Raw genomic sequence first — 12,018 nt, forward strand, 5'->3', positions numbered from 1 at the left:
GTGAATACTGTCATTTCTGCTGTGTCCTTACCTGCGGCTGGCAGGAAATGCTCCACGTTTTACTTCCTCTCAGCACTCTGACACGCATTCATTTCGACAAAACTCCTGCTGTCAGTCAAGCAGCTTCAGGGAGGACTCCTGACTCCCTCAGGGTCTGTGAACCCTCACAAAGCAGACCGGGGCAGCCTGGTCTTTTTCACTGGCTGCATAAATTAAGACTTCAAAACACATTGTGCTATAAGTGCTTTTGGTGCAGCAAGTCCTTACAAGGGTGAGTTTACAGTCGGTGGTTTTCTTCTCCTTTGGCTCTATAGAATCCTAAACCAGTATGAAACCATTTCTTTGCCACCTCCCTGGAGGAGGAGCTTACAGCTGCAGATCACAAAAGGAAACTTGCAAATCATCAACATGAAATTTTCATCTGAAATGTAGCAGCGTCTTTGATGAAACCTTAAACAGCTACTTATAGACTTTTTATGTGTAGCAAGATCTAAAGTCTCTCTTAAGACCACCTAAAATGTCACCTAGAACACTTCTGTGACTTTGAGCAAACTCACTCTGAGGTCAACCTTGGAGAACTGGACTCTGAACTTTAACATTTTCCTACAAAACGTTGCAAAAACGATCAGAAAAAACTCCACAAACGCACTGATGAATGACACAAGCTAATGTGAAGGGTAGCTAAAGTCCACTTTTGGCAGCTTTCCTTTCTATACCACATGAGTGAACTGAGGAGACTTCTATGGTTTGAACATCGATTTTTGAACACGAAAACCAGTTTCAGGGCTGACCAGGAGAAGCTTGGTGTGTTCTAGAGCCAGTGTTTGTGATCATGATGGTTCTCTGCATTCCTCTCAACAGGTCAGCATGAACACGGCAGAAACAAACATCACACAAAGCTCCTGGTTCCTGAATGAAGGGCGCAGCTCAGTAGTGCTTTCCATGACTTTATTTTGAAGGTAAAATGCTGAAATATGAGGGCACTTGGTGAAAGGAGAAACTGAAGGGACAGTGAAAGCTTAAAGGCAGTGGTCAGTCAGCACACTGACCACATGCTGGTGACCGGTGGATTACAGAAAAGCTGTCCTGTCGTTTAGCTGCTCAGAGTGAAGATGCTGCTGCTTGAACCGCCAGACTCATTGTGTCAGCACCTTTCACTGGACTGCAGGTACACTCAAACATGCAGAAGGTGAGCCTTGTTCTGATTTCCTGGATCAGATGGGTTCAGTCAGTGTTTGGAGAGGCAGCAGGACAGAGGCCCGGAGGCCCGGAGGCCCGGAGGTGGACTCTTTGGTCTACAGACAGGCAGGAAGACGTACAGAGAGAAGACAGAACCCTCTATGTTCAAAAGGCTGAGCAGGTCATGGGACCTGTTGGCTCGTCCCAGATCGTGGAGATCTGCTTGGTTCTGCTTCTGTCAGCTGTGAGGACACACGTTCCAGTCTGCCGTGCTTATCCAGCACTTCACTATAAACTCATTGACATTTAATTAAGACAAAATTAGTGTTTAAACTTTAAAAAAAAACAAATCTTTAAATTTCATGACTGACATAGCAGGAATCAGCAAGACCAGACCTGTAGTTTCTGTTTTTGAGTCAACAGAAACATTTTTGGTGAGATTTAGATGAGTGGGCGGTCTTCAGCTGTGAGCCCTCGTTCACGTCACAGAGCTCCTTCGTTCTTCTGCTAAGGAATGACGGCAGCATTTCAGCACCGCTGGGTTTTATCTGCTGCAGCTCAATCAGCAGGAAGCGGGGTGTCTATCAAAATTTCAAAATAAAGGTACACACATATTGATGAGTGTGAGTCCGACGTGTCTGGACTCCAGTCCTGAGCCTCAAACAACACTCAAGTACAGATGAGTTTAGTTCAAGAATAATACTGAGCAGCAGCTGACTGTTAGTAAGTGAACCTGATGTTCTCACAGCACTTAGAGAACACAAATGTCAAACAGGGCTGCTGGTTTTGGTTAGATGGTAGCCATGACAACTTCAGAGGAACATGAACAAATAAAAGGGAGGGAGACCGACAGCCTTTTGTTTAGGATCTTTCAGCTTTTACACTTCTAGTCCAGTGACAGACTGCTGCCATGCTCAGGGTTCTCGTGGAGCAGTGATGTCACTGCCTTCCCTCTGTAGGAACTTTTCATGTCAGAGCTCTGTGAGAAAAAATATAAAAACTGCTGAGGGTAAAAAAAATACATGAAAAGGCGGTTAGCAGAAGCAGGCTGTCTGTCCATGAGATTTGCTGTGAAGCACTGAAGGCACATGCAGCACATCCTCCCGCTCTTCTGCTGCTCCTCCTCACTTGTTCTTGGCAGCCAGAGGTTTGCGGCTGATCTTCTTACTCTTGTCGTTGTTCTTCTTTGGAGGCTCTGGATTGGCCTGCATGTGTCTGCCGTAGAGGCTGAGGAGGTAAGACACAAAATGAGAGAAGTTCTTCTCACATTAAAGCCAAACAGACAATGCAGTTGTAAAATGAATGATCATGAGGCACCTGCCTCACAGAATTCTCCAAGTATTAAAAATCTACTGAAAAAATCTACTGAATTTTGTTTTATGTAAAGCACTTTGAATTGTCTCTGTACATGAAATGTGCTATACAAATAAACTTGCCTTGCCTTGCCTTACTGAATGCATGACCAGATCTGACTTTGAACAAGAGCTGCACAGTTCTGCGTGGACTTTCCTTCCTTGGTTCATGCCACAGAATCCCCACCCCACAGCAGACCTTTCCATCAGCCAAGCATCCAGAGGAGAGGTTCTGTTCATCACTATGTTTTTCTTGGGACTACTTTGTGTAGTCCCTGGCGACGTCTTGGGTGGTAAAGGGTTAAACATGTCAGAAAACTTGACCTAGACTACCAACCCTTCCACCTGTGCCACACCTCTGACGCAGCCAGACCCCAAACACATCAGTGTGTTCATCTGCTGTGTTGACACTAATGTTGTGTCTCAAGTTCCTGCTGCCAGGTATGCACTGCTGCCCTCCAAACACAGGAAACTACAAGTTACACTGTGGACCTGGATCAGAAAAAAACATTGAGCTGGCTGAATTCATAAGGTGTCAATACAGCTGAATATGTCTTGATAAATACAGTGGTGACTGTATATTATTCTGCTAACTGTGTTCTCTAGATAAACCCTAGCAGAGTCAAAGGAGGCTTTAAATCTTCAACAGAACAAAGAAACGGGAGCTGCAAAGCTTCAGCGACTGACTGCACTTTCTTCTCTCTCTGTGTGCTGGAGACGCCTGGACCCGAGAGAACATGATCTCCATCCAGCCAGAAACACTTCAAACAAACACACACACACATGCACGACCTGAGCTCTTGTAAGAGTTGATTCTTGTTTTACTGTCTTTTTCCAAGCACTGCAAAGCTTTGAGACTTCACTACAGATCAACATATTGGTTTTTGGCCACATTAAGTGTTTTAGTGTGAAGGGTGTGTGAGGAAGCGTGTGTGTGTGTTCATGGGAAGGCCTTTGATGACCCGTTAAGAGCCAATTAAAGCAGACCCAGAAAGTAGAGTGGATTCAGATTCTTGATGACATTTTTATGGACTTCAGCTATTCCTCATGGTTTAATTAACCCTAGTCTGTGTGTGTGTGTGCTGACATTTGGTTTTATTTCACCCTTGTGTGTTGAAGAGTTGAAACTGTATGTTTATGTGATAAATGTAAAGGAAGAGCACTATTGAGTGGAGGTAGACCTTTCCCTTACAGCCACATATTCTTAAGTGAGGCTAAATGAATTCATGTGGTTATTTTTCTCCTTTCTTTACATTTTTTACAGGCACACACAAAGGATCAGTAAATCTCAGTGGCGGGCCGTCAGGGCCTGCAACAAGAAGAGGAAAATGAAAATAAAGAGAATTGAATGTCTTACAAAAACAAAAACGATTTGAAACAAACCTTTTTTTTTCTATACTCGTGTTTTATTAATCAGCAGCATTTTTAGTACTTTGGAGAAGCCCAGTCCTCCTCCCTGTCTGTTCCCTTTAGGGCGTTTTCAAACTGAAAAGCCTGTTGGTCCAAACCAAGTTCACTTAATTTGTTCTGGATGGAGTCCTGAACCTTGAATTTGGTCTGTATTCAGACTGTTTGGATTCTGTAGTCTATTTCAAACCAAGACTTGGAAACAAAACCATGTGACTAAAGACCTCTTCACTCATTGGCAAGTTCACTTTTTCAAACTTTATTTTTTTCACTGATCAATTTTGAACGCCTGTATCAAGGTCAAGTACTTCACTTTTAACTGCTACTTGTACAGTGGAGGCATGCTGCAAGACAGCAACTGAGGAGACAATGCCTGGAATGATGGTATGATGAGAAGTGTCAGGAAAACAGTGACAAGCAATGTCGACCATGTTAAAAGTTGTTTTAATGAGCCAACATTCATCAACATTTCAATAAGTTGCTGTGTCTCATTGTTGCAGAGCACTTTAACTTGCTTTAAGGCCCAAAGTGCTCAACAGTCACAGTTCTATTGACTCCTGAACACATTCACACTGAAAACAGCTTCACTGCTGAACACTGGCACCAACCCTTTAACCACAGGAGCATCTCGATCTGGGGTTCAGTGTCTTGCCCAATGATACATTCACATGTGTGTTGGCAAGAGGGGAACAGAGCTTGTAATCCTCCGACCAGAGGCCGACCGCTCCACCACCGTTCCTGAGCGCCCTGCTCTGCTGACAGGAGAATGAAAGCAGAGGACGACTCTGGACTCAGAGTTTGTAAAGCAACAGCTTTGTGGTAAAGATGTAGTCGAGAAAAGTCCAATTTAGGATAAATCCATGTGTGCTTCTGTGTGCAGGACCATGACTTTCTTCAAAACAAGGATCTCAGAAGATCCACATGGCAATCACTGAATCTCAAGAAGGTAACGACTCTTTCAAGAAAAAATCTCTTATTTTCAGTCTTTCAAGAAAAAAATCTTATCAAGAAAGTTTTCATCACAGAAAATCATCTTCATTTGAGGAAATGTGTTTTAGTGACTAGAACTTTTATTTTAAAATAAGAATTCTTGGTAAGAGCCTTTTTCTCACAGCAGTGATAGATTTTGTCTGCTTATTTGGAGAAAATCTGCTGGAGTGAAACTTTGGAGTTATTTCTAAGGCGCCTGTTTTTGCAGTGCAGCAACTGAACAAGTAATAAGATTATCTCTAAACAGGAAAGATGGATGGAACAAAATGACAGAGCCCGTGTCAGGATTTTCTGATGCGTGAAGATGTCTTCCGTTTGTAGATGAGCCACATGACAGAGCAGGTCTGCAGCGACCTCACTGGGAGCTAAAGGGTTTGCTTTAACAAAGATCCTCTCTACCCTTCTGGACCAGAAGCCAGTTCTGAGAAGACTCTCATCCAGTATGGCTCCATAGCACTTTAGAAGACATTTTATCCCCTCCTTGGAGGATGCAGCTTCTTATCAAAACGTCCCATATTCACCCAGTGTCTGAGGCGGGAGAACGGTTGAAGGAATGACTGAAGGAGAGGCTGATTCACAGAGGAAGTGCTGATGGGCAGACGGAGTTCAGCAGCTGTGAAGTCTGACAGCTGTCAGCAGCTTTCAAAGAGTTGGAGTCAGGCGCGTTCTGACGCTGAGGCGGCACGTGACGGGATGGAAACCTCTGTGGTCACATGACTCCATGCTGAGCTCATGTCAAACCAGCTCCAAGGTCATCATTTTCGCATACAGGATGCGGTTAGGCTGCTCAGGTTTTTTGGGGTCCTACAGCACCCATCCCCACTGCTGGACGGTGCCCATGGAGGGAGCAGCAGGTAGGGGCGGGGATGTCCCGATTAGTTTTTTTTGGGCACGATCCGATTCCAGGTCATTTGATTTTGTGGATTTGCTGATACAGAGTCCCGATCCGATACTCTTGTAACACATTAAAAACGTAAATAGAACACTTCTATGAAGTAGTTTTAATAAACAAGTAAAAATACAGCAAATATAAACTAGGAAAAAATACTATTTTCTTGTTATATAAGTGATAATTAGTCATGTGAGAAAGTTTAGTGACTTTAGCTTTAACATCTTTAGAGCTATTGAACATTTTGATTGGGGGAAAACATCTGATATCGATCGAGTCGTCAACCACGTGATCGGATCAGAACATCTCTAGTTGGGGGGCACCAACACCTGCCATCTACCTACTACAAAGGTCCTCTATGGTCAGAAATCTGAACTCTTTGTCTTTGAAGAAGAAATAGAAATGATGATGGGTCAATCTGCACAGATCCAACCCCAACTTCAGATGACTCCAGGGCTGCCCAAACCCATGCTCCGCCCCCTGCCTGTTCTCCAGTTCTCTCTGCTCTGTAGCTACACTTCACAGACCTTTAGGAATAAACTGCATTCATATCAACAAAATGATGTGAAGGTGATTGCCTATTAGGAGGTTTTTCCTTCTATGCACCTTGTTTTCACTTAACATTCTCCAAGAAGTCAACAAGAACATTCCCGTGTCTGCTGAAGGGGCGGAGCTTCAGGAGAAAGACTTGTGGTCAAACAGCCGAGACTGTGCACCTTCCTGTAGATGGAGTGAGATCACAGGTGGGGGTTTCTTTACTTACTACTTGTAGGTCTCTGAGCGAACATATTCAAAGACATGCGAGACGCCGAGCTGGAACTGGTCTGCGATAGGAGTGACCCACGGGTTGTTCTCAGCCTTGAAAACCTGCTTGGGACCGGTCAGATCCAGATTCCCTGCAGACACAACAGTAACACTGAAGAGTGTGCCCTGATCTTCACATGCACGTAGACGGGTGAAGTGCTGGGTTTATCATTGTCTGCCCTGCTCAGTTACAGAAAAACATCGACCCCACATATTACTCTGCTGCAGACTCAGAGGCCTGATTGTCCTGGAAGGAGACTGGACCTTCTCAGTTTACTCATAACAGCCTCACCTGATGTCCCTGAACTCCAGCTTCAGCTCTACTGGGTTGTCTTTCTCTTGTTCATTTTTCGTCCAATACGGTTTTGAAAATGTACAATCACTAATATTTGTACTTTTTATTGGATTGGACAACCTTTTCTTAGCAGTCACGTGTGAGGGTGTTATTCTGAGAAGGAACATTTCTGTTTCAAATATTCCAGGACGTGAAACCGTTTTCGAACATGATCTTGACTTTTGGTAGCAATGTTCTCAACTGGAGCGTTGCTGTAATTAGTTACTACCACCACAGGGTGGCAGTAAAGCTTTGGAGTTTTAGCCAGCAGGCAGCAAACTTTCCCCAGATTTCACTGAGATGTTCAGTTCTTGTACATAGTTTAGTCTGTCATCCATGGACTTTATTACCATAAACGTTAGCTAAAGCTGTGGGAGCCTGAAGGCGGTGTGGTCCTCATACATACCCAGCTCTGGAGGCAGGACAGTCAGCCTGTTGCCCTGAATGTGGAGCTCTTTGAGCTGAGCCAGCTCCCCGATTTCTTTGGGCAGGGAGATCAGATCATTATCCCGAAGACTCAGCTGGAAACAGAGAAACGCTCAGAGCTGCAACAGTAAGGATACAAACAGTAACCTGCCACTGTGATGGGTAATACATGATGGCTTTACACTGCAGGGAGAAATGCAGCTCTAGAGGTTTTCTATGAACACAGAGTTTTTGCAAATACAGACAGAACCTTCATGTTGAAAGAGGGAGGAGCATTACTTTCATTATTATTGATCTTTGGTTTTGACATTAAGTTTCTTTTCAACTTTTTTCCTGTCAATTCTCACTCTGTGGGGAGGCAGAATTTTCTCTTTTAACCCGAGTGTGTCCTTCAGAGAGACAACAGTCCACTCTCTCTCTGATGGGCGGCCGTGCTGCAGTGGTAGAGTGGTCGACCTCTGATCAGCAGATTACAGGTTCGGTTCCTCGCCATGCGTCAAAGTGTCCTTGGGTGAGACACTGAACCTCACCTTGCCTCTGGTGTATGGCTGGCACCAGTGTTTGGCAGTGTAGCCGCCATCAGTGTGTGAATGTGTGAGTGAATGGATGAATGGGACTGTAACTGTAAAGTGCTTTGGGTCTTCAACAAAGGTAGAAAAATGCTCTACAATTATCCACCATTTACAATTCATGTCCCTGTTCTCTGAGGTGCTCGGTCCTTTGACCCGACCTCATGTCTGGATTTCTCTCACACTGCCACATGTAGACCCTGGAAGAGGAGAGGTGCCTTGCCCCAGGATGCTGTGGCCTGAAGTTTGACTTGGTGTGCTAAATAGAAAGACTACGAGGCCTGAAAAGGCCAAAAGCAAAAGTCCATCTCCAGCAGAACGCTGACAATGAAGGGACACGCAGGTGAAGTGAGTGGTACAGCGTCTGCCCCATTGACAGTATATAGAACTGGATAGAGCAGCTGTGATGTCACCCATAGAAAGTGTGTTGCTTGCGGTTCCAACAAAAATCAAGTCATTTCAGTCACCATTTTTCTTTGCTACAGACGGCGCCATGTTGGAACCAGATGTTAGTAAGCAGTGATTGGTCAGAGTTCATCTGAGTCATCATTTTTATGGTAACCACTCTCAAAAATCAGGAGTAAGGTTGTTGGAAAGCCCCACCCCTTCCACTGAAAGTAGGCTCTGGAGATTCCATCAATCAAACTTTGGAACATTTGAGGTGGGGCCAGCGGGAACCCCATGCTTTCATAAAGACATCTGATTGGTCAGTTTATAATGTGAATAACAATAAAGAAAAAAATATCATAAAAAAGTGGATTATCAAGAACAGAAGGTATCAGATCAAGATTGATTATTCTGTAGAATAGAATGACCAGCGGGTACTTCCTGTCTGGAACATGAGGGGGAGGAGCTATTCTGTGAAGTTCTCATAGACTCTTAATGGTCTGCGAGGAAAGTGGGACCTGGCCCCTCCCACCTTAACCTACTATTACTGCAGGGGCCGCAGCTGTGACCGCAGCTGTGACCGCAGCTGTGACCCCAGCTGTGACCGCAGCTGTGACCCCAGCTGTGACCCCAGCTGTGACCGCAGCTGTGAATGCAGCTGTGACCCCAGCTGTGACCGCAGCTGTGAATGCAGCTGTGACCGCAGCTGTGAATGCAGCTGTGACCCCAGCTGTGACCGCAGCTGTGACTGCAGTTGTGAATGCAGCTGTGACTGCAGTTGTGAATGCAGCTGTGACCGCAGCTGTAACCGCAGCTGTGACCGCAGCTGTGACCGCAGCTGTGACCGCAGCTGTGACCCCAGCTGTGACCGCAGCTGTGAATGCAGCTGTGACCGCAGCTGTGAATGCAGCTGTGACCGCAGCTGTGACCGCAGCTGTGACCGCAGCTGTGACCGCAGTTGTGACTGCAGCTGTGAATGCAGCTGTGACCGCAGCTGTGACCGCAGCTGTGAATGCAGCTGTGACCGCAGCTGTGACCGCAGCTGTGAACGCAGCTGTGACTGCAGCTGTGACCGCAGCTGTGACCGCAGCTGTGACTGCAGCTGTGACTGCAGCTGCTTCATCCTTGTGAGACAGATAGATAAAGAATTTCCAGCTCGGTGTGTGGTGACTGATCGGAGTCTTTAGGACCAGAGTGACACTGAACAGTAACAACAGTTCACACTCTGGACTTTATGAATAGTTCAATTGAGGGAAGAACTTACTATTTGCAGCTTGGTCAGCTTTCCAATGTCCGCAGGAAGAACCTCAAAGTCATTGTCACTCAAATAAAGGGCACGCAGAGTGGCTGTAAAACAGAAATATCTGTTAGTCTGCACAGTGGTTTAGAGCTTTACCACTGAAGTGATGTTTCAGGAAAGACACCAAACTGATGAAGAGAATGAGGGATGACAGCTATCCAGAGGCTGGGAGAAACACGGACAAATGCCGAGGTCCCGACGCACACAGGAAAGAGTGGCAGTTCCACACTGTGCAGGAGGTTCTTTCAGAGAAGAAGATCCACAAAATGAGCCGAAGCAGAACTCCACAAGAAACACAAATCACCAGGGAAGAAGCACATTCCTCAAGTTTAACCACAGCAAACACTCGCCAAGAACAGAAACACAAAACTAACTCCCACAATGCACCTCCAACACTAAAGGCCATCAGTGTCGTTCGTTTTTGTATTGGTCTCTACAGCACCCTGTAAGAAGACAAAAGGCTGAACCCACTGCTCCAGCTTGATGCTGATTGGCTGACTCCAGCGATTCACATCCTGACTGACTGAACACACCTGATCAAGGTGTTCTGCATCAAGCGGTCAAAAGAGAGCTGGAAAATGGGGTCTTCAGGACCAGGTAGGCCAGCCCTGGAGCAGTCATGTGATCAACATGTACCCCCGCAGCACCCCCACACTGATCACACCAGCCTTAGGGGTGGACCAACCAAACGCCACTGCAGACAGACCACAGATAGACAGGCCTGATGTTTCCACAACATCAAGGCAGCTCCTACAGATCTTGATCTTCAATAAGCGTCCATGGACAGAATGCTCTCTGGTGGATCCAGCTCCCCTGGACGCATCATTAGACTCCGCCCTCTCATCTGAATCTCTTTCCTGAAAAATGTTTTCTCTTGTGGAATCAAGTCCTCCTGACCCGCTCTGCAAAGCAGCGTGTGGTCAGACTTGGTTAAACCTTCCTTCATGAATCTGACTCCGTGTATCATCACCTGATCCTGTGGTTGACCGAGCCTCTCTTCTCTGGGTTTTGGTTTATTTACAAAACTTTATTATCAAACCATCATCTCACGTCTCTTGGTACTCGGTGTTTGAGTTCTTTCATGAATCTGCTCATTCCTAAGGACAGGAATCAACTCTTCAACAAACTTCAGGGCAGGTTTCTGCTGAAAGGGATCCAAACCAAACTGGTTAATGCTGCTTCCAGAAACGCCATTCAGAATGACAAGTGTCTGACATTCCTGGTAAAGTAAAGCTTAGATAATAACTCTCAGGTATCTGGTTGGCAAAAGCTAGAGGTCAGTTAGTGAATCAGCAGTGCGTGGGTGAAAAGAAGGTTTGCGTTTGCTCTTACTCAGGTAGAAGAAGTTTCCGGGGAGAGAGCTTTGGTTCAGGTTGTTGTAAGTCAGGTCCAGGACCTCCAGAGCAGGAAGAGAACCGAATCCTCTTGGCAAGCTGCTCAGACGGTTCATGCTGAATCACAAAAAAAGACTGCTCAGTATGCAAGAACCTGAAGGCTAACTTTCAGCAGTCTGAACAGACTGGTGTGATGAGCCGTCTCCAAACACGCCTGACCTCCCGCATGCTGGCCGACCTGAGACAAATGCTTACTGATAGCTGTAAGTAAAGCTGTCTGCTGGAACTGCAGCTCTGAGTTCCAACAGACGCGGTGCATGCAGACACACCTGCATGCTGGACAGGAGAATGAACCTGCACACCTGAGGACACACATACCCCAGGTTCAGGTGCTTGAGCTTCTGTAGACTGCTGATCTGGGTGGGCAGCTCTTCAATCTGGTTGTTGAACATGTTCAGCACTTCCAGATTCTTCAGCTCAGCGATGTTCGGAGGTACAGCTGAGAGGCACAGAGACCAGGACAAAAGCAGCTGACATGCTGATCCATCCACATGTGCATTCAGACAAACACCTTCTCTCTTTCACCTTTCAGGTGTGACAGTGAATGCTGTCATGAGATGAAGGAGACCTGACTGACTGCCATTACAGATTACAGATGAAGTCCTCCATGAAGACTGATTTGAACCAATCTGCTCTCCTCCCATTCTCTAAAGGGGTTCTCTGAAGTTCGGCTTTAACGCTCATGAATTTCTAGGATTGACAGCAGCTGCTCAACATGGAGACCCGTCCTCCCCACCTCGCTGGCTGCTGCGGTTACCTGTGAGCTTGTTGTGACTCAGGACCAGCTGGGTGAGGTGAGACAGCGTGACTGAAAAGACAAGAAGACTTCATGTTAGAGAACAGGAGCCGTCTGAACGGAGGATCAAGCTTTCCTCAGTGTTCATCCATCATCCTGGTCTCTCCAAACATTGCTGGTCAGATTCAGAACAGCTGAGCAGGATCAGCCCAGCAGAACCACTGTGTGCCCAGCATCAGGGGGGGGGGGGG

At 46.1% G+C, this 12,018-nt stretch overlaps 1 protein-coding gene across 1 annotated transcript in view; it reads right to left on the reverse strand.

Annotated features, from left to right (window-relative positions):
• Nucleotides 1–927: 927 nt before the first annotated feature.
• The window catches only part of rsu1 (Ras suppressor protein 1), a 13,933-nt gene continuing 2,842 nt past the window's right edge, over nucleotides 928–12,018 (reverse strand). The window contains exons 3-9 of the mRNA XM_024261751.2: nucleotides 11,789–11,839; nucleotides 11,350–11,470; nucleotides 10,970–11,088; nucleotides 9,602–9,684; nucleotides 7,362–7,476; nucleotides 6,581–6,713; nucleotides 928–2,406 (exon numbers count right to left, since the gene is read on the reverse strand). Coding sequence (XP_024117519.1) covers nucleotides 2,304–2,406; nucleotides 6,581–6,713; nucleotides 7,362–7,476; nucleotides 9,602–9,684; nucleotides 10,970–11,088; nucleotides 11,350–11,470; nucleotides 11,789–11,839 — 725 coding nt within the window. The 3' untranslated portion in view covers nucleotides 928–2,303. The remainder of the gene's footprint in view (nucleotides 2,407–6,580; nucleotides 6,714–7,361; nucleotides 7,477–9,601; nucleotides 9,685–10,969; nucleotides 11,089–11,349; nucleotides 11,471–11,788; nucleotides 11,840–12,018) is intronic.

The sequence above is a fragment of the Oryzias melastigma genome, linkage group LG20 (genome assembly GCF_002922805.2).
Source record: "Oryzias melastigma strain HK-1 linkage group LG20, ASM292280v2, whole genome shotgun sequence".
Taxonomy (NCBI): domain Eukaryota; kingdom Metazoa; phylum Chordata; class Actinopteri; order Beloniformes; family Adrianichthyidae; genus Oryzias; species Oryzias melastigma.